The following is a 23072-nucleotide window of genomic DNA, read 5'->3' on the forward strand; positions in this document are numbered from 1 at the left end:
CAGCACAGCTGCCTGTCCAGCGTCCAGGTTGGATGTCTCCAACAGACAGCTCTTTGTGGAGCTGAAGGAGGAGGCACTACTTAAACAAAGGACGGTGCTCAGCTTAATCATTGGAGTGATTTGCAGATAAAGCTTCATGAAAGCGTGTCGGTGCTTTATAGAGTCTAATGGTTTGGCTGAAACCCCAGGCCGGCCAAACTCAAGGTGAAGGTGGAGATTTGGGTACTTTATTGGCAGAAGACTTTAGGGTAACACTTTTTTTGACAGTGTCCTTGTTACACGTTACATACCGGTACTATAATAGTAATTGCTATTTGTACATAATTACATGCAACTAACTCCAAACCACACCCTTATCCTAACCCTAACCCTATAGTAAGTACATGTAGTTAATTATCATTACTCAGTACTTAAATGTATATTTCACTGTAACATGGACACCTTAAAATAAAGTGTAACCGACTTTAGTATTGATGGAATATCTTGTTGTTTATAACACAACTAAATCAGGGACTTTATTGTCAGGGTCTGGCCTATATTTAGATCTGTATAGTATCATATTTATTTATTTAAATATTGTAAAGATGCTAATTGTACATTGCAAAGCCATTAAAAATCATTGGCATCAAGTAATTGTACTTTACATTTAAAATTTTTCTTTATACTTACTTTTAGTTCAATTGATAGAGACAATGCTGAACTTTAGCTTTTTAATAGATTTGATTGACGTTGACCCCTTGGGGTCACAGACCTGTATGAAGACCCCTGAACTTAACAATAGTTATTCTCACTGATCCACCAATTGTTCAGAAATTTGACGTAGTCACAGAAATGTGCATGATTTGTTTCAGCTGAACAAAGGAAAATGTAATCAATAAAGAGAATTGAGGGATGAGATAATAAAGCAATAAGCCCCGCGAAGCCGTGTTTTACAGTGAATTTAGAACAGCTAAGGGGCGTTGTTAAAATTCTATTCATAAAATAAACACCAACACCAAAAAATAATGTTATAACCTATATAGATCAGTGGTTATAACACATTTATACTACAGGGCTGTTGAATGCTTGATTCTGATTGGTTGAGAACGTTCTAAGGTGTGCAATTATTTTCAGGGAAACGCACGGCTAAAGTAGTTCCAGGCAGGTTTGACCGCATTACAGTTCCATATCACTGCGCGTAGTTAACTGTAATAACGGAAAATAGGATACAATTAATAACAAGAAAAAACATGCAGCCCCATGCGCTTGATCTGCAATTTTCGATGTCTAACTTCACAATCAATGGACACATACAGTTTAATTTTAATAAATAAAGTATGTAGTCCTGTCTATAGGCTAAATAGAAAATTAAATTGAATAGACTATATAAATAAATTGATAGTCCTGCTAGTCCATGCAACAACAAAGAATCACAAACGGCAGTTGCGCAGTAATACTAATGTAATGCGGTCACAGGTGAATGTTTGTTGAGTATTTACAACCGCTTCGAACGCGGCTCAACCAATCGAACTATCAACCGGAACTATCTGTTTTATAATTATTAATACAGTGTCTCTACCTTTGCAATAGCTTATTATGCAAAACTTCCATCCAATTGAACACATTCACAGTCAAAGTGGTTCAACACCACTTAAACTAGCACATGGACATTGCCCACGGGTGTTTTCAATCGGACAGACCTAACAGGAGAGTGTCTGAGCAAGTGTAACTAGATCCAGTCTAGTCTGGATCTCCTGCTCTGTTTTTGTCATAGGTGACCAAAGTCTTGTCTGTAACATGGAGAACCTTTGTGGGCCACCTTTGAGAGAGGAAGAATTATTAACCCCTTGCTTTGGTGTCACAGGAAAAGACAAGCAAGTTTTAGACATTCTCCAGTGAATAGATGAAATAAAAACCATTGGAACTAAGTTCAAGACTTAATTGTCTTGGTCCCTACATTAACGCATTTGGCAGATACTTTTATCTAAAGCGAGTTACAGTGCATCCAACGCACACTTTTTGGTTGTATGTGTTTCCTGGGTCCCTATACTACAGTATCTTTCCAATAGAGCATCGAAGGGGCATTCGACCCAAAAACTAAAATTCTGTCATCATTTACTCAACCTCATGTCATTCTAAACCTGTAAAACTTTCCGTAGAGCACAAAAGAAGAAATGTTGATGAATGTCCTCGCTGCTCTTCTTTACCATATAATTAAAGTGAATGCGGAGACTTGGGCTGTTTAAATAATAAAAATCAACTCCTAAATTCCTGGTATTTTTTTGGGATCACTGGGATCATATCGCATGATTCGCATGGACTAGTTTTATGATACTTTTATGGTGCTTTTTTGCCATTTCAGAGTCCCCAAACTCTAAAAAAAAAAGCTTTTGGGTTATTTGGCAACCCAGAGCTGCGTAAATATTGGACAGAACACATTCTGGGTTATATTGACCCAGCTTATTGGGTTCATTCACCCATTTGCTGGGTTGTTTTTTTGACAGTGCTGGGTCAGTAAACCTGATATTGAAAACCTGTTTTTCATTTTAAATAATACAAATAAAATAGGACAGGAGTGTAACGTACGGACAGAGGCGGTCGGATCCATGTGCAGCACTTTATTTAAACTTAAAGCCAAGCAGACATAAACTCAAGCAGACAGTTCAAAAAGGGGCAATGAGGAAACTCGTGGTCAAAACAGGCTTAGGTCGAGGCAGGCAGCACAGGTTCAAACAGTCCAGGTAACAGGCAAAGATCAGGAGTCCAGGGAAACACGGAGTACTAAACCAAGGAATAATGCTCAGAGATGCACGCTTACAGTGTAACAAGACTTCGCAAAGGACAAAGGAGAAACACAGGTTTAAATCAGGAGCTCAATCACCAATAATGAAACACAGCTGAACATAATAAAACATAATGAGTCCATGGGGAAAACATAAAACAATGTGAGAGTGCCCTCCAGAGGCTCTCGAGGGCACTACAACTGCTGATCGTCACATAACCCCCCCTCTAAGGAGCGGCTTCCAGACGCTCCTAAGAGCTCCGGGGGGAGGTCAACGGGGGCTGGGATGGAGGGCCAGGCCCGTGGAGAGGCAGGAGGCAAGGCACATGGAGAGGCCTCGGGCCTAGAGACCACAGCGGGGCAAGAGACCACAGGGAAGCACGCGTCGAAGACAACCAGGGTGGAACACACTTGACAGGAGACCAGGGTTGAACACACTTGACAGGAGACCAGGGTTGAACACACTTGACAGGAGACCAGGGTTGAACACACTTGACAGGAGACCAGGGTTGAACACACTTGACAGGAGACCAGGGTTGAACACACTTGGAAGGGGACCAGGACGGAGCAGACTCGGACGGAGACGAGGGCGGAGCAGACTCAGACGAGGGCGGAGCAGACTCGGAGGGAGACGAGGGCGGAGCAGACTCAGACGAGGGCGGAGCAGACTCAGACGAGGTCCATGTCAGCGTCACCTCCATGGCCCTCACAGAGTACCTACTGCCCCCCCCAAAAAAATACTTGGGGAAATTCACAGGTTCAGGAAAGCCCTCCCGGAACTTGAAGGGCGCAGGCAGGGCGAGGCGCAGAGGCGGGGCCGGCAGGGCGAGGCGCAGAGGCGGGGCCGGCAGGGCGAGGCGCAGAGGCGGGGCCGGCAGGGCGAGGCGCAGAGGCGGGGCCGGCAGGGCGAGGCGCAGAGGCGGGGCCGGCAGGGCGAGGCGCAGAGGCGGGGCCGGCAGGGCGAGGCATCTGGGAACGCCTTCCGGAGCCTGGCGAGCCAAACGAGTCCTCCTCCTCCTCCTCCTGCGACGGCGCTTCACTGGGCTTGAAACTTTCACTTTGCTGGACTCACTTGACTTGGAACTTGACTCGGCGGCACTTGACTCACTTGACTCACTTGACTCACTTGACTCACTTGACTCACTTGACTCACTTGACTCGGCACTTGACTCGGGACTTGATTCGGGGCTAGATTCACTTGACTCGGGATTCGATTCTTTAGAGTCGGATGGCACGTGCTCAAACTCCAGTTCGGCCGGCGAAACCTCCGCTGTATCTGGATTAGCAAGTTCAACAAAACCAGTGCGGAATACGGGCTCGAGGGGTCCGATACGATGAGTGGGTTTGGCAGGAACGATAAACTTGAAAGCCCCTCTGACGGTCCTCAAGGGAGGATCAAACAGTTTGGCGAGCTGAGGCTTTAGCGGCGTGCGGAATGAGTGAGAGAAATCCGCCGCATACGAACCTCCCCGACGCAGAGACAAGAGCAGTTCCTCGGGATCCTCCTCTTCTGCGGGGAGTTCAAAAGCCTCTCTGAATAGGGCGATAAATACCTCATAAGAAGGGAACGACATCCGACCTGGTTCCCAGAGCGCGCCTGCCCACTCCAGAGCCTTTCCAGTGAGCAGTGAGCAGATGAGGGAAACGCGGTCGTTACCCGAGGTGTAAAACTGGGGATAATGATTCATGTACAAACTGCACTGCTGAAGAAATCCTTCACACGCCACAGGTGAGCCATCAAACTTTTCAGGAAATGACTGACTGGAATAGTTAGATGCAGTACTCACACTGGTTTGCGGTGGAACAGGTGCAGCGGGAGCTCTGGCTAGATTAGCGGCTGTGCTTGAGCTCTGCGGAGATAACGTTAGTATGGAGCTTGCTAGTTCATCGAGGAGAGAGGTTAGTCCCGTCAGCTGTAAGTGATGAGAGGCTAGCATGGAAGCTCGAGTCTTGACCACGGTGGATAGATGCTGAAAGTCTGCTGGATCCTCGTTAGGCGAAGTCTTCTGTAACGTACGGACAGAGGCGGTCGGATCCATGTGCAGCACTTTATTTAAACTTAAAGCCAAGCAGACATAAACTCAAGCAGACAGTTCAAAAAGGGGCAATGAGGAAACTCGTGGTCAAAACAGGCTTAGGTCGAGGCAGGCAGCACAGGTTCAAACAGTCCAGGTAACAGGCAAAGATCAGGAGTCCAGGGAAACACGGAGTACTAAAACAAGGAATAATGCTCAGAGATGCACGCTTACAGTGTAACAAGACTTCGCAAAGGACAAAGGAGAAACACAGGTTTAAATCAGGAGCTCAATCACCAATAATGAAACACAGCTGAACATAATAAAACATAATGAGTCCATGGGGAAAACATAAAACAATGTGAGAGTGCCCTCCAGAGGCTCTCGAGGGCACTACAACTGCTGATCGTCACAAGGAGCAGTTCATATTCAATATTTTTTACACTAAGTGCAAATAGCCCGCCTTTTTGGCAGAGTCTATTTACACTAACTCCGCCTACTGACGTCTGGTTGGACCAAACTAAATTATGGAAGATGCTAGATTGACAATAGCAGTAATAGTGTAGGGTAGGGAGGGCTTTATTAGCCCAAGAAGGTGGCATCCATTTAATAATTTGAATAAATATAATCATTTACATTATACAGTATTTGTTATTATTGCATACCGTTTAATGTACAACAACACTGAGGTGCAAATAGTATCTGCCACTATTTATAAGCATCTTACTACTATTTACACGTATTGTAAAAAAAAAATACTACTATTTTCACTTAGTGTAAATAGAAACTATTGCTATTTAAACTTAGTGTAAATACAGCAATTGTAAAAATATGCTATTTTTCCACTTAGTGTAAATAGAATCTATTACTATTTGCACTAAGTGCAAATCTGCTGCCTATTTTTTATTCAATGGCAAGTCAGTCTTTTACAATCATAATTTTTTTTTTTTTTAAATCTGTAGAAAGAAAATTGATATCAGTAGCCTAAGCTGTTCCAATTCATTAAATGACAATCTTATATATTCATGTTACATCAAAAACAGCTTTACCTTGTGCCATCTCATCTGTCGGACATTTAAGTGAAACTTCCTGGTGGCACCGGCGCTTTGTTCGCTTTGAGTGTAGATCCAGTGTATGCTGCGTTTGTAGAAGGCTAGTTCCAAGCAGGCGTTAGCTGCAACATGTAAACAAAAAAGGTAAACTGTGAGACTACAGATGTTTTCCTATTTGTACTGTAATAATCATTTGATAGAAATAAAATGTAATACAAACCTTAATTTCATTAAGGAAATTTCCCCTCAAGAAGTTTTCTCGCAGAATAGAACACAAAATGACCGTTGACAAATGTATCCAGCTTTAACCGGTTGCACAGATTACACAACATTGCAGTTCCAGGTCAGGTGGTCCATCATTTGTATTGACATTAAAAATGACCCAGCACCTGCGTTACAGAAACCCGGCACCTGGGTAAAAATATTACAAACACAGTAACCCAATACAATGACCCAACAGGCTGAACCCACCATTTGGTTTAAAATCATAACCCAGCATTTTTTAGAATGCATTCACTTTCATTATGAGCTGATTCTTAAACGTTTTATCCTCTTGTGTTCCACGGAGGAACAAGTCATGGAACCACATGAATGTGAGTAATTGATGACTTTTGGGTCATTCATTATTTATTTTAGGTGAACTGTCCCTTTAAACCATCAGTTATACAAACAGTGTGGGTGCTTAGTTGGAATTCGGCTGATCCTCAGCTGACCTCCACATCCTTTTCACGTATGCTTCCCGACCAACACTCCTCCACAACTAATCTTTGAAACATGACAGTTCAACTTCCAGAGGAAGCCAGTCTGTTGCCTCCCATTACGGTTCGTCACACTGGATATGGTTTCAGGATCCTTTTGACTATGATGTTTTCTTTTGAGGGGTAGCTTTCAAACCTTTCCGGGACACACACAGGCCGTTATCTGAACATAGTTAACCTCCGCTGCCTTCTTTTAGTCTATTATCTATTACTAGTTTAATCTTCCCGGCTCCCATGAGGCATCCATTGAAACAGACACTGGTTTGAGGCAGATGTAGGTCATTGGTGAGCTTTTTGCTGCTCTGTGGGGGATAGTTGCACATGTGGCACTCATTACAGCTGTTTCCAGTTGTAAACTCCGAAAGGAACCAGCTGCCGTCTGCAGCCAAAGAGAGTGAGAGAGATCTAGAGAGAAAGAAATAGGGGAGAATCTGAGTAATGAAATTATCAAAGGCTACACTCGCTCCAATTTTCTCTCTCATTCCTAAATATATAAAGATGTGTTAAATAAGCGTCATTCTCGCGGGCTTACTGAAGTGATGTTTTTGTTCAGTGGTATGGACACAGAGCAGCCATTATGTCTGTAGTCAATACAAAAAGTTCAGAACAAATACACACAGCTGTCTCTAAAGAAGTTAATGGCTGAAATCTAAAAATACTAACTGAGGAAACAGTTTATTTAAGTTGTTTGTCTAAGGGACATAAAGTTGGTGTTAAGTGTAAATGACTTCTCACAGATCATTGTAGTGCATTCAGACAGTTGTTCTGTCAGATAATGGACCTAAATTCACATTACCTGCTAAGAAGTCTCATCATCTCCTGGTGCACATTCTGCTCTTTTTTTCCCCGTTAATGTGCACCTTGCAGTATTCAAAATGAATGCGGTTAAAGGGATAGTTAGCTCAAAAATGAACATTCTGCCATCATTTACTCACCTGCATGTTGTTATAAACCTGTGTGACTTTCTTTCTCTTTTGTAACACAAAATGAAAAGATGCAATGCACCATAAAAGAATCAAAAATGTGGTGCATCCAATGGCTGAGAAGGCTGAAGGCATCAGCTGACAGAGAAGACTTAACTTAATTTGAGTTAGTTCTCCACACAAAGCTATCATATGACTTCAGAAGCATATTGACCATTTCCATGATATTTTTATGTTGCTCTTTTTGCTTATTTTATGAATTAACTTTTTTTTTTCTTTCTTTTTAAGCCCTCTATGTCTATTTTTGATGCTGCTTGTCTCATCTGGAATGGTTTTAGAATGACTAACGCATTACCTGCACTTTTTGCCATGTACTGCTAATATATATATCTATTGTGATCTCTGTGATCGTCTAGGGTGAAAAGCAATCTTTACTGTTTGTGCTGGTCTTTGAGAATTTTTATAGCTGGTCAGCCCAGGAATAGTTTGCATTCTCTCTCTGATAGATGATCTGATCTCATTTCCTCACTGTTTAATAAGGATCTGCTTGTGACATACCTCTGTGAGACAGTCTGCATGAACAGAGATGATGTCACTGGGATCCTACCTTGCCTGCATTTAACATCTTTGAATGGATTCATGTCAGAGCTTTTGGTAGACATGACTTTCTTTCTTATGCAGAACACAAAAGAAGATATTTAGGGGAGATTCCAGTTGTCCTTTGTGCTTTTCAAATAAGATTTATAATGTCAAATAATGTTATTTTCTTTTCTTTTTTTTACACAATGAAACCTCTTCTCTACTTTTGACAATTCATTGGTTTTGTTTAGGTTCTTAAATGGGTTGAGGAAACTGTCCAGGCCATGAAGGTCCACCTCCTTTCATCTGACCATGAAACTGCCCAGGAGACCCAGTGGGAGGTGCCCTTTGACCCTAGTTTAAAAGAAGTCACTGTGTCATTGAGTGGTCCAGCACCTCAAATTGAGCTCAGAGACCCTCTTGGTAGGAACATGCTATTGTTTTGTATTGAATGGTTGTTCATGCCTTTTCACTAAAAGGAGTATAAGTTATTGTACTTTGCAAAGGACCCTATTACTAAACCTTTTTGAATTGTTATTTGAATAATTATAGGCCGTATAGTTGGAGAGAGGCAGGGTCTAACAGAACTGCTCAACATCCCAAACTCAGCACGGGTGGTCAACCTAAAGAACCCTCGACCTGGACCATGGACATTAAAGGTAACACCTAAAAGCTTTGAACAGTGATGCTAGATCATATTTAAAATGTAGGTATATACATAACAGATCCTTCTGAAAAATGTCAGTGATTAAACCTGCTTTTTCTCTTGTCTAGGTGGGATGCAGTGGGAGACACACACTCAGAGTAACAGGTGTGAGCAACCTGGACTTCAGGGCAGGTTTCTCTAGTATACCTGTCACAGAGTTCAGCAGGACCAGAGAGAGACCTATTAAAGGTATTACTACATCACCATTTGGTATGTAGCCCATTTCCACTGTTGGATGCTGGAGTGATAGTAAAAAAAATAATATATATATATTTAAACATATATATAGTATTTATATCATTAATCATTTTTTTAATGTAAAAAAAATCATTTAATAATTGCTCCAGCCACATTTTGATGGAATAATGGTATTACTCAGTTTGTGCCAGAACTTGCTCAACTTGCCTTAACTGGATTAAGATTTATAGATAAAATGTATCCCATTTTCCTCCAGGTGTCCCAGCTCATGTGATTTTGAAGTGTTCCGGTCTGAAGCCTCCAGGTCTGGTTACCAATATGGAGTTAGTATCTTTAGGGGGCCGCTCGTTGCGTACAATTCCTGTGCCTTTGCCTGGTGATGGAGGCTCAGGAGGTATTTGGAGCATCCCGCAGTTTCGAACACCCTCTCAGAGCTTCTTCCTCAAAGTGTCTGGAAATGATGGAGAAGGCTACAACTTTCAGAGACTGTCTAGTGTGTCATATACCAACATCATCCCAGGTGAGTCTCTTTCAACATCGCAGATGAGGTTTTTTTCTTCTTTCTGGGTTTTTTGTTTGCATTTAAGTTGCATTCAAAATCCATTGGAATCACTTTGAACAGTTTAAACTGTTTAAATACTTTTTTATTTTATTTGTTTTGTTTTGTTTTGTCTGCATTCAAGTTGCGTTCAAAATCCACTGGACTCTGAACTTTGAACAGTTTGAACTGTTTAAATACTTTTTGATTTTTGTTTTGTTTTGTTTTGTTTTGTTTGAAGTTGCATTCAAAATCCATTGGAATCACTTTGAACAGTTTAAACTGTTTAAATACTTTTTTATTTTATTTTATTTGTTTTGTTTTGTTTTGTTTGCATTCAAGTTGCGTTCAAAATCCACTGGACTCTGAACTTTGAACAGTTTGAACTGTTTAAATACTTTTTGATTTTTGTTTTGTTTTGTTTTGTTTGAAGTTGCATTCAAAATCCACTGGACTTAGTTTGAACCTTGAACAGTTTAGATTGTTTAAATACTTTTTGTTTTTTGTTTTGTTTTGTTTCTTAAGATGGCATTGTTTATGTTGTGTTGTTGTTAACCCAGCTGTGATGATCCAGTTTAACCTTTGGCCCCCTCTCACCTGACAGAGCCTCCACTGGTGAGTATGCCCACTGTGATAAGAGGGTTCTACATGCAGCCTGCTACGATTGACTGCTCTGTGGAGAGTGACCTGCCCTATAAACTGAGATTCACCAAAGGCGGAAGAACAATAGGAGAGGAAAGAACCTATGAGTGAGGCTCTTCTCAAATATTATCTTTTTTGTTGTTGTTGCTGTCCCCTTTCTCTATTCCATCTGTTTCAGTTTATTTTGTACTTTCCATTTTTCTTCTTTTTAGAGTACTTTTAGATATCGTTGATAATCAAAATATTAGCCTAGCATGAAACATAGCTAGTTTTAAATGTCTGCATTCCTCCTTAAAATGGTATTTTTGACCTGGCCAACCTCAGAGGATCTTCCTGAGCTAACAATTAAATTCATACAACTATTCCATCATTTTGTCATAATCTGTTGAATTTATATTTATTGTAGTAAACATTTTTTTTCCATTAGTAATTATTGCTGGAAAATAACAAAATAACTCATTTAAACTGCATTTTTTTTCTTAATTGCATTTGGATGAGTTTCAAATATTGGTAACAGGGTAAAAATTGCAAACCTCAAATTAAGTGAAAAATAAAATAGCTGTCATAAAATGTAGTACGATCTCTGATATTTTCTAAAGGCTAAGCATCTCTTTTCAGGCCACTCGCCTTTCTCTTTCTCACATATCTATATCTCTCTCATTTCAAACATGCACAAACCCTTTTGCAGACATTCTCTCCTGTGATATGGCCTTAAATAAACATAATGGAGGAGATGTTAAAGTGAACATTTGCTGGACAATTTTTTGCTCCGTTTGATACCATGTGCTGACACGGGCATTCATTTACAGTCGAAATTTAACATAACCCAAGAAGGATTTGTGAGCTTTTACTGACATATCAATCTTGGAATGAATATGAACAGCAGGGGTTGTGTGTATTGCACAAAAGAAAGTCATCATGAAAAATTACCCTATAAAGGGCACTCTGTTATGAATTACAGTTTGAACATGAAATAATGCTGACTTATAGTGAAAGGTATTCTGTGCAAGCTAGTTGTTAGTGACATCAGAGATTTCATCAGAGAAAAAAAAACTATCTTTTTTCTTCCTTCCTTGTACCTGCTGCCATCTGTGTGTGCTTGAATGTGTTCATATCATTTGTAATCTGTAACTCTATATTTTCAGTCTAATTCTTTCCATTCTTTACCTCACTCTTGTGCGTAAAGTGAATTTCTGCGTAGGTTAAATGCATGTTTGGGATCAAAGGCTGCACTTTTGGACTCATCACTTAAACCTGCTATTTTTTTGTAATTGAAGGTCTTCAGTTAAAGCATCATGGGAAATTCCACATGCCTCAGGCAATGATGAGGGAGCATATGAATGTGTGGCCCAGAGCACTGCAGGCATGGGACGAGCTTTCACGCAACTCACTGTTAGAGGTATTGCATGGACACACACATTTTACATACTTTTTTCTGCACTATATACAGTCGGGCCATCATGCACCACATCTTGTTTTCCAGTAAAATATTTAAACATCCTCAAAACAAGACACATTCAAAACCAACGTTGTGTAAGACTGTGTTTTCTGTTTTCAGAAGCATATACTGTATATAATATAGGCAAATTGATTTTTCTTGTTTAAGGGGGAAAAAGATTAGCATTTGTCCACCTCCATTTTGTACAACAAATAAAGGTGACTAAACATTTTCTTGTAAAAAATTGGGGTTACAGCTAAATGCAGCTGTTTTAGTAAATTGTTTTAATACAATTATTAAAATAAAATAAAATAAATACATGTATGTGAAATATTTAATATGTGAAATAAATATTAAATATAAAGTTATTAATATAAAATAAATACATGTATGTAAAATGTTAAATATGTTAAATATTAAATATTAAATTATTTCTATAAAATATATGAAATGTATTTGTGAAAAAATAAATATAGTCAATAAATACGAAATATAAAAATAATAAAATAATTGTAAATGTAAAAAATTAGAACCAGAGACACAGTCAGAAGAGTATTTTGTTGGTTTGTCCACTTTTTGTATATGACCAAAGAAAAGTAATTTATATTTAGTTTTTTTTTTTTTTTTATTCTTGTTTTGTTTTTTCCTTGCTAGGTTAATGTTGACTGGGAACATGACATTTCTTTTCTTCTGGCTAGGTTAATGTAAAATGTAAATACTGTTTTTAACAGCTGTTTCTTGCTGGTTAAGCAAATATTTTCTGCACACTACCTTCTGTCGTTGCGGAAAATAGTTCAATGTGGAACGTGTCAAGTATAAATGCCTCTTGAGCATCGTGAACTAAGTGCACAGTCTGCAGAGAGTCATGTGAAAGTTTTTAATCAAGGCTTCAGCTTGCTAAGGAGGGTGTAATCTCCAGAATTAAAGGAAATTGTAAATGAGAAAAGCTTTTTGCAATGAAATTGTAAGTCACTGCCAAAAAGTCTTGTATTTGACTTCTATGGTAACATTAAACTGAGAGATTTGTTGCCTCGCATACATTGTATTTTAATATCTCTTTAAAAACATGTCATCATCGTTTCTCTTAATGTAGAGCCCCCTCCTGTTCTGCATCCTCCGGTGAATGTGACTTCATCCCCGGGGACAGTGGCAGTGCTGTCCTGCCAGGTTCAAGGCTCTGTGCGGCATAATCTGACCTGGTATCGGGCTGGTAGTGCTTTATCGTCCCACTCAGGAAGGGTGAAAGTACTGGCCAATTCCTCTCTGGAAATCAACTGGGTTCGCAGCCAGGATGCTGGACCTTACCAGTGCAGAGCCACAAACGCCCATGGAGAGAGTCAGGCTGTCGTATGGCTGGTGGTCCTAGGTATTCTACAGCACCTGGTCAAACACTCAGCTCCTGCAGCCTCATGAGTCCTACCATCATGTGTTTTCCATTACAACTCTCCAAACCACAGCGCAAGTTCTACACAGCCAGCAAGATTGAGCCCTGCATGTTTCGAATAAGCAAGATTAATGTGATATTAGATTGGCGGTTCCTTTTGGAGACAAGTAACCGAACAAATCGATAAAGTGTATCTCGCTGTGAGCCACTTTCAACATGTGCAGTTAGACTTGCACCATTATTATACCATTATATAGCGTGTGGAGTTTTCATTATCTATTTGGCCATGTCTGCCGTCTGAAAGGCTTTTTGCCAAGTGATGTGTAGGAATAGAAATGATGTACTTATTACCTCATGCCATTCCAAACCTGTGGGCTTTTAATTTCTCTTGATTACAATTTTGTTGTTGTTTTATATATAGAATCTTCACATATCTATCTATCTATCTATCTATCTATCTATCTATCTATCTATCTATCTATCTATCTATCTATCTATCTATCTATCTATCTATCTATCTATCTATCTATCTATCTATCTATCTATCTGTCTGTCTATCTGTCTATCGGTCCGTCCGTCCGTCCGTCCATCCATCCATCTGTCTGTAAAGTCTATAAACTTATTTTTTTCTATTTCTAGTTAATAATTACCATTATATGAATTGGAATTGTGAAGGCATCTCAATTCACCCTAAAATGAAAATTCTGTCAGTAATTACTCACCCTCATGTTGTTCCAGCCCCGTAAGACTTTCGTTCATCTTCGGAACACAAATTAAGATATTTTGATTAAATCTGAGAGCTGGATCACTCCTCCATAGGCTTCTAAGGGATCGAAACTTGCCGGCCCAGAAAAGTTATTAAAGACATCGTTAAAATAGTCCAAGTGACTACAGTGGCTCTATCTTTAAGTTTATCAAGCGACGAGAATACTTTTTGTGCGCAAAAAACAAACAAAAATAACGACTTTATTCAACTATTCTTTTCCTTCTCTGCGGGCCTCGATATAGTTCACGTAGTTTAACTGCGCAACGCTTCTGTGTTGTACGTCACACGTAGGCTCACTATTGGCCGACGTACAACACAGAAGCGCTGTGCTTACTGACAGAATTTTCATTTTGGGGTGAACTAACCCTTTAAATTCTGAATGGTGCACATCATTCATCATACTATGAACTGTTACAGAAAGGAATATAAAGATTCTTTTCTTCTTTTATGTTCCATGGAAAAAAAGACAACAGCAAATGGGTTTGATTTGGATTGACACGAGGGTGGGTAAATAATGACAGAATGTTCATTTTTGGACAAACTATCCCTTTGAATACAATGATTCACAGTTTATTTCTGTTTCCTTTACAGAGGCCCCTTCTGTGGTTGTCTCCCCTCAGACACAAAGCTTCTCTCTGGGTGCAGAAGTCCGCATCTCCTGTTTGGCATCTGGATCCCCCCCTCCAAAGGTTTTCTGGAGCCATGGCAACATCTTTCTATCCAACCACCATCGGTAGTCAACCAGCTCCCCCTCCCTCATCTCACTATACATCTACACACACTGTTTGAGATGGTTATTTTTATCCACTTTCCTAAAATGGATCATTTATATTTAATTTCTGTTTGAATAAACTGACCGCAAACCATTAACAGTCTGAGATTTGGTCAAGATATCAGAATAGATCTGGCTTCGATGCTGTGATCAGTCAGAAGTCAGTTTGATGGAAAGAAAATACTGTTCAGTTTGAAAATACAGTTTGAAAAGTGTTAAACACAGTGGTCTCTGTAATATAATCATTACATCAGCAGTCTTTGGTTAATATAACACTGGCTGTGCTTTCAGATTGAGCATCTCTGAGTCTGGCATGCTGAAAATCAGAGGAGCTGTCCCTGAGGATGCTGGGAACTATACGTGCCTGGCCACCAATGAGGCTGGCACTGCCTCTCAGTCTGTTACTGTCAGTTATGCAGGTGCGGGAGTCAGTGGCTCTGTTGATGAAATGAGTGCACATAGTAAATCATTCTTATATAATATTGAGTTAGAGATGGAATATATAACTGACTGACAATAACTTTTATATAGAGACAGGACAGCATGCATTAAAATGAAACGAGATTGCAGGTGTTGGCAGGCATATCAAATGCAATATACCAAAAAGTTCTGTTGCTGCTTCTGTTAAACTGTTTGGCACTCAATTCTTTCTGTGGAATTTTTTCAAGCCACAGAATGTCATACTTAATTCAAATGGTATACTCAACTCAACTATATACAGTATTTATACAGTAGTCAACATTTGAAGTGAATCAAAACCTTTCATCAAAGTTGTACATGAATTTTGAACAATACCCGTTCTTGTCTTAGGACAACTTTGATGAACTTTTTTGATCCACTTCAAATGTTGACTACTGTATTTAAGTTAGTATATATAGTTAGTTAGTTAGTATATTTAGTTAGTTAGTTAGTCAGTCAGTCAGTCAGCCAGCAGTCATTCAGTCATTCATTCAGTCAGTCAGTCAGTCAGTCAGTCAGTCAGTCAGTCAGTCAGTCAGTCAGTCATTCATTCATTCATTCATTCATTCATTCATTCATTCATTCATTCATTCATTCAGTCAGTCATTCATTCAGTCAGTCAGTCAGTCATTCATTCATTCAGTGAGTCAGTCAGTCATTCAGTCAGTCAGTCAGTCAGTCATTCATTCAGTCAGTCAGTCAGTCAGTCAGTCAGTCATTCAGTCAGTCAGTCATTCATCCATCCATCCATCCATTCATTCATTTAGTCAGTCAGTCAGTCAGTAAGCAGTCATTCATTCATTCATTCATTCAGTCAGTCAGTCAGTCAGTCATTCAGTCAGTCAGTCAGTCAGTCAGTCAGTCAGTCAGTCATTCATTCAGTCAGTCAGTCATTCATTCAGTCAGTCAGTCAGTCATTCATTCAGTCAGTCAGTCAGTCAGTCATTCAGTCAGTCAGTCAGTCAGTCAGTCAGTCAGTCAGTCAGTCAGTCAGTCATTCAGTCAGTCATTCATCCATCCATCCATTCATTCATTCATTCAGTCAGTCAGTCAGTCAGTCAGTCAGTCAGCAGTCATTCATTCATTCATTCATTCATTCAGTCAGTCAGTCAGTCAGTCAGTCAGTCAGTCAGTCAGTCATTCAGTCAGTCAGTCACTCAGTCAGTCAGTCAGTCATTCATTCAGTCAGTCAGTCAGTCAGTCAGTCAGTCAGTCAGTCAGTCAGTCATTCAGTCAGTCATTCATCCATCCATTCATTCATTCATTCAGTCAGTCAGTCAGTCAGTCAGTCAGTCAGTCAGTCAGCAGTCATTCATTCATTCATTCATTCATTCATTCAGTCAGTCAGTCATTCAGTCAGTCAGTCAGTCAGTCAGTCATTCAGTCAGTCATTCATCCATCCATCCATCCATTCATTCATTTAGTCAGTCAGTCAGTCAGTAAGCAGTCATTCATTCATTCATTCATTCATTCATTCATTCAGTCAGTCAGTCATTCAGTCAGTCAGTCAGTCAGTCAGTCAGTCATTCAGTCAGTCAGTCAGTCAGTCATTCAGTCAGTCAGTCAGTCAGTCAGTCAGTCAGTCAGTCATTCAGTCAGTCAGTCAGTCAGTCAGTCATTCATTCAGTCAGTCAGTCAGTCATTCAGTCAGTCAGTCAGTCAGTCAGTCAGTCAGTCATTCAGTCAGTCAGTCAGTCAGTCAGTCATTCATTCAGTCAGTCAGTCAGTCAGTCAGTCAGTCATTCAGTCAGTCATTCATCCATCCATTCATTCATTCATTCAGTCAGTCAGTCAGCAGTCAGTCATTCAGTCAGTCAGTCAGTCAGTCAGTCAGTCAGTCAGTCAGTCATTCAGTCAGTCACTCAGTCAGTCAGTCAGTCAGTCATTCAGTCAGTCAGTCAGTCAGTCAGTCAGTCAGTCAGTCAGTCAGTCAGTCAGTCATTCAGTCATTCATCCATCCATTCATTCATTCATTCATTCATTCAGTCAGTCAGTCAGTCAGTCAGCAGTCATTCATTCATTCATTCAGTCAGTCAGTCAGTCAGTCATTCAGTCAGTCAGTCAGTCAGTCAGTCATTCAGTCAGTCAGTCAGTCAGTCAGTCATTCAGTCAGTCAGTCATTCAGTCAGTCATTCATCCATCCATTCATTCAGTCAGTCAGTCAGTCAGTCAGTCAGCAGTCATTCATTCATTCATTCAGTCAGTCATTCAGTCAGTCAGTCAGTCATTCATTCAGTCAGTCAGTCATTCATCCATCCATTCAGTCAGTCAGTCAGTCAGTCAGTCAGTCAGCAGTCATTCATTCATTCATTCATTCAGTCAGTCAGTCATTCAGTCAGTCAGTCAGTCAGTCATTCAGTCAGTCAGTCAGTCATTCATTCAGTCAGTCAGTCAGTCAGTCAGTCAGTCAGTCAGTCAGTCATTCAGTCAGTCATTCATCCATCCATTCATTCAGTCAGTCAGTCAGTCAGTCAGTCAGTCAGTCAGTCAGCAGTCATTCATTCATTCATTCAGTCAGTCAGTCAGTCAGTCGTTCGTTCGGTCGGTCGTTCGTTCAGTCAGTCAGTCAGTCAGTCAGTCAGTCATTCATTCATTCATTCAGTCAGTCAGTCAGTCAGTCAGTCAGTCAGTCAGTCATTCATTCAGTCAGTCAGTCAGTCAGTCAGTCAGTCATTCAGTCAGTCATTCATCCATTCATTCATTCATTCATTCATTCAGTCAGTCAGTCAGTCAGTCAGTCAGCAGTCATTCATTCATTCATTCAGTCAGTCAGTCATTCAGTCAGTCAGTCAGTCGTTCGTTCGGTCGGTCGTTCGTTCATTCAGTCAGTCAGTCATTCAGTCAGTCAGTCATTCAGTCAGTCATTCATTCAGTCAGTCAGTCAGTCAGTCAGTCAGTCAGTCAGTCAGTCAGTCAGTCAGTCAGTCATTCAGTCAGTCAGTCATTCATTCAGTCAGTCATTCATCCATTCATTCATTCATTCATTCATTCATTCAGTCAGTCAGTCAGTCAGTCAGTCAGTCAGCAGTCATTCATTCATTCAGTCAGTCAGTCAGTCATTCATTCAGTCAGTCAGTCATTCAGTCAGTCATTCATTCATTCATTCATTCATTCATTCATTCATTCATTCATTCATTCAGTCAGTCAGTCATTCAGTCAGTCAGTCAGTCAGTCATTCAGTCAGTCAGTCATTCATTCAGTCAGTAAGTCAGTCATTCATTCAGTCATTCATTCATTCATTCAGTCAGTCAGTCAGTCATTCAGTCAGTCAGTCAGTCATTCAGTCAGTCAGTCGTTCGTTCGTTCAGTCAGTCAGTCAGTCTGTCATTCAGTCAGTCAGTCAGTCATTCAGTCAGTCAGTCAGTCATTCATTCATTCAGTCAGTCAGTCAGTCAGTCAGTCAGTCAGTCAGTCAGTCATGTATTCAGTCATTCATTCACTTAGTCATGTATGTGTTGGCAAAGCTTACTTTTCAGCAGACATTACTCTAGTCCTCACTGTCACATGATTCTTCAGAAATCAGATTGGTGCTCAAGAAACACTTCTTATTATTATCAATGTTGGAAATGTGATGCTTAATGTTTTTGTGGAAACTGTGATGAATATTCTTTCAGGAGTTTAAGGTGAATAAAAGGTGAATTTTTTTTAAGCATCAACTAAAAAACTATCTTTTGTAACATTATAAATGTGTAATTTTTGATCAATTTAATGCATCCTTGCTAAATAAAAGTATTCATTTGTTTTTTTAAAGGAAGAAAGAAAAGTTTAATAGATGAACCAAAAGTAATGTCAGTTTTGAGTCTTTTTCTTGACTCATTATTTGGTTAGACTGCCCAATTTTTTGAAAATTTTCCTTTTCATGTATCATTATCATTAGATTAAAAATACAAAATGTTTTTGATGGGGTGATGTGATGGGGTCATGTGACAAACATGTAACATATTCAGTAGTTAGCTGGTATTCAATTCTGAACATAACCAGAGACAGATATTCAAATGAAATCTGTCAGGAAGTAGAAACAATTTATGTGTGGTAATAAAAAAAATACATAAAGTACAGCACACAATACTAGTCTTAATTCCTTTCTCTCTTGTTGTCTCAGAGCCTCCGAGCATCTCAGTGGTACAGCAGGTGGTGATGGTCGTTGCTGGTGAAGATGCCATTCTACAATGTCGGGCCTCTGGTACTCCTCTTCCATTAGTAAAATGGCAAAAAGGTAAACACTGCCCCTAAAGCTGGGTGCACACTGTGCAATTTTGGCCACGATTTTGCCGTCTGAGACAAATTTAGCAAATCCTAAAAGATTCCTCTGATCCTAGGCTAAAATCTGAATTTTTTGATCGTTAGTTTGAGATGTTCACCGACAGCCGATTAATGACCGTCGCGATCAAATTTGACCTCCGACGAAATTCCGGCAGTTTCAGAAGATTTTACTCACAGTCCTGCAGTGTAACTTCTCCTACGACGACCGTCAAATTGTCTTCGTTTTTCAAGACAAGCCATGACCAAAATTAACGTTAGAGATTTATTTGTAGCCACCATTTCAATCCTGCGTATAATGCAGCTCATTGTCACCGAACGTGTTATTGATTGATGATGTACCGTCTGACATCAATGCCAACTGAGATCTTACAGTGTGACATGGCTTACATCGATTATCATGTTCGTACAGTCTAACAAGAAACAATGATGATGATGATGATGATGATGTTTATTTCAAACCTGCATTCTAGTTTTCTCACAAATCAACATAACAGGCTACATAACAGACAAATTATACAAGTGCATGGTTTGAAAAGGAGGTGGATGAAGCAAACGCTTATATAATTCCAAACCCCCTCACATTCAACACAAAATGCAATACAGAAACTATATATAAACAAAATAATTCAAGAGCAACAGTATTCTTGTACAGTACATACAGAAAAACAATTGTTACTATATAATTGGTATAAGACAAACAAGACAAAACATCGCACCCACACCACACACCCTTACAAAAGACACTGGCCCAAACACTCTCTGCCTCTACACCCTCTCACCACTAGCTTCATGCTGAGGGCATCATTCTCTGTCCTCTACATATTTGTTTATAACTTTTTTTTTAAACAAATATTTAAAATGATTTATATTAGGACAGGTTTTTAATTCATCCACCAAATCATTCCAAAGCTTCACTCCTCGCACTGAAATACACATCGATTTTAGAGTGGTTCTAAATTTGGGCAAATATTTATTTTTATTTCCTCTTAATGTGTAACTATGATGAGCATCTCTATCACGAAATAAATTTTGAACATTAGGAGGCAAGGAATTTTGAGATGCCCTAAATCGTAAAGGACTATTATAAATCGCACAGTGTGCACCCTGCTTAAGGATAATACCTGGACCCTCAAGACACCTCACATCTTTTAACATTTTTGTTGTTGTTTTTTGATGAAAATGAAATTTTTTGCCATATTTATTCATTTTTTAAAAGTATTTTCTAACTAAACGGTCATAAAAATTTAGCTGACAAAATCAAATTTAATAACAACAATGTGTCAAACTTTAACCAAATGAAATGTATAAAAGATTCATCAGCATAAAGAAAATGCAACATATAATATTATTTCTTCATGGTTAAGAGACTGTTATTAATTTTCTGAGTCTGTTTAGGATATTGCATTACGTGTAGTGGGTTGTTACAGCAACGGCGTATGTTTTCTGATTCTTGCACCATCCGTCTTCAGGGGATCTGGATCTGGGAACAGTTCCATTTGCAGAGCAGGATGTCCATCGTGGAACGCTGCGGATCCGTGGGGTTCAGGAACTGGATTCTGGAGAGTATACCTGTGTGGCCTCAAACATTGCCGGGTCCACCTCTGCTGTGGTCATACTACAGGTGGGAGGTGAGAACAAGACCTCAGCTGCATTACATGCTTATACTATATAAATATTACTGTACAGTTTATACAAATAGTTTCATTTTATGTGGGCTTTTATTTATTGAGCTCAATGTCGCAGTATTTCTATTGCTTTTCCAAACCTTTGAAGCACATGTAGTTCATAGCATGAATCAAAAACCTTGGACAGAACTATCTGATTTTAAGCAGAACACACCCATAAGCCCATGGGCTTCTTAACCGCAAGAGGAAATGTTCCCCCGCTCTGTTGTAGCGTGTGAAATTTGGAGAGCGAAATTTGGTTTCAACTTGATATTTGGGAATGTGTTTTTAACAGGACTTAACAGCTCCTGACAGCATTCTCAGACTCTCAGTAGCTCATGGCCAGTTTATGAGCATGCTTGAATGATCCAGAACAGGGACCATAACTTTGTATAGAACTTGCCTTAAAAGTAAAATGTGTAATTTATGTGCCACTAGCATCATTAAGTGTAATTGAATAAATAATGATAGAAATTTTGGTTGAATAATGATGCAGTTCCCAGAACACTCACTCTTTCTGCCATTGGTCAGACTTCCATTGGTCAGTCTCACTCCCAAACTCACACCATTGGCAAATAAACAGAGCAATGTATTTTAAACGTTTTGGGAGAATCAACCTACAGATGTTATAGTTAAAGTTGTTTCTGCATATTAAAGTGGAATGAAAGAAAATATTGTAACATCGTAAAAATTACACACTTCAGCTTTAAGTTATAATTACTATCCTACATATACTGTAATGTGTGTGGAAAAAAAATAGATATGTTGGAAATAAATTCAGTGGAATGTTGGTTGTAAAGCTTATTTTTTTCATCTGCATATTTTCACTTTGTTCTATAATTCAGGAGTTTGCACACTTTCTAATGCTAAGGCACCCGAAATATGATTATATCTCCCTTACTAAAAAAAAAAGGACAGTTATACATAACAACTCATTTATACTGTGCATGCAAAACATGAAATTGCTGTTGGCTTAAAGCCAAAACAAATGATTTAAATATTATTTAAAAATTATTTGTACTAAAGTCAAAACATATTATTAAATTGAAAATATTTTCTTTGTTAAATGTAAAGCATATTTTTTACTACCTAATATTACACTAAAAGACGAACATTTCCAATTCATTTATTATGTATATCATCTTTCATAATAAATATAACTTCAAAGCAGCTTTACAAAAAATAGTGGCAGAGGTGAAGAATCACTCCCTAGAAAAACACTATAAAAAGCTATTCTTGAACATTGTAAAGAAGGAGAGCTGAACGTTATTTATTGTGTTACAATAAAAAAATTTGTTTTTGATGGCTTGCTTTTTAATTTTTTAATTTTTGCAGCTGCTCCTATGTTCTCCGAGTCTCCCGTGGACGTAACGGCTGGCGTGGGTGATAACATTACTCTTCCTTGCATCGTCCGCGGTTTTCCCACACCTTCTCTGACATGGAGACGCCAGGACGGACGCAACATTTTTGGCAAATCATCTGGCCATGTCGGCACCTCTCAACTGCCTTCTGGTGCCCTTCAGATCCAGAGTGAGTTTCTATATCTATCTTTGAATAGATGTTCAGGGAGGTCGTCTGCTAGCACAATCCCTCCCAGATACCAAACGCGAGGATCTAACGGACATGGTCCACCCACAGGAGAATAATGAAGATGTTATTTTAGGTGTTGACACGTAGGGGAGGTGGGTCTAAAACCAACTGCTGTGATAGAAGAAATAGAAACAGTACAGCTGAGAGCTTCCTCTCTTAGAGAGTGGGCTGAGAGAAGGTCTCCTCACCCTAGGCCCCTTCAGGGGTTGGGTGGGGTAAAAAGTCAAACCGCAGGCCTCTTGAGCCTGAGCCGGAGCTTCTGGCAGGACAGGGAGCTGCATATGGACAAAGTAGCTCTAAATGTTTATAGGCTATAATGTTTTTATTGGAAGGGTGCTATAGTATTAGCATTGAGCAGTTTGTTTGTTGTTAGCTAACCAGGTTACTAAAACCATTCTAAGTAAATTAAAAAATATGTTCTAAGAACGTTTTGCCAACGCTGTCGTTAAATCATGAAAATGTTTTTTCGGAAAGTTCTCTAAATGTAAAAAAAAAAAAAAACTTTCTCTTGGATATGCGTACGTTAAGAGAACATTCTATTTAGTTTATTTTGCTAATATTATG

The 23072-nt window shown here is 39.4% G+C and overlaps 1 protein-coding gene across 1 annotated transcript in view; it reads left to right on the plus strand.

Annotated features, from left to right (window-relative positions):
* The window catches only part of hmcn2 (hemicentin 2), a 120210-nt gene that overhangs the window by 13239 nt on the left and 83899 nt on the right, over positions 1 to 23072 (plus strand). The window contains exons 5-16 of the mRNA XM_056237566.1: positions 8340 to 8511; positions 8641 to 8747; positions 8863 to 8983; positions 9249 to 9512; positions 10135 to 10279; positions 11450 to 11571; positions 12704 to 12976; positions 14352 to 14493; positions 14824 to 14951; positions 19094 to 19207; positions 20724 to 20882; positions 22254 to 22448. Coding sequence (XP_056093541.1) covers positions 8340 to 8511; positions 8641 to 8747; positions 8863 to 8983; positions 9249 to 9512; positions 10135 to 10279; positions 11450 to 11571; positions 12704 to 12976; positions 14352 to 14493; positions 14824 to 14951; positions 19094 to 19207; positions 20724 to 20882; positions 22254 to 22448 — 1942 coding nt within the window. The remainder of the gene's footprint in view (positions 1 to 8339; positions 8512 to 8640; positions 8748 to 8862; positions 8984 to 9248; positions 9513 to 10134; positions 10280 to 11449; positions 11572 to 12703; positions 12977 to 14351; positions 14494 to 14823; positions 14952 to 19093; positions 19208 to 20723; positions 20883 to 22253; positions 22449 to 23072) is intronic.

Source organism: Rhinichthys klamathensis, unplaced genomic scaffold (assembly GCF_029890125.1).
Source record: "Rhinichthys klamathensis goyatoka isolate OS25496 unplaced genomic scaffold, OSU_Roscu_1.1 h1tg000487l_1, whole genome shotgun sequence".
Lineage (NCBI taxonomy): Eukaryota > Metazoa > Chordata > Actinopteri > Cypriniformes > Leuciscidae > Rhinichthys > Rhinichthys klamathensis.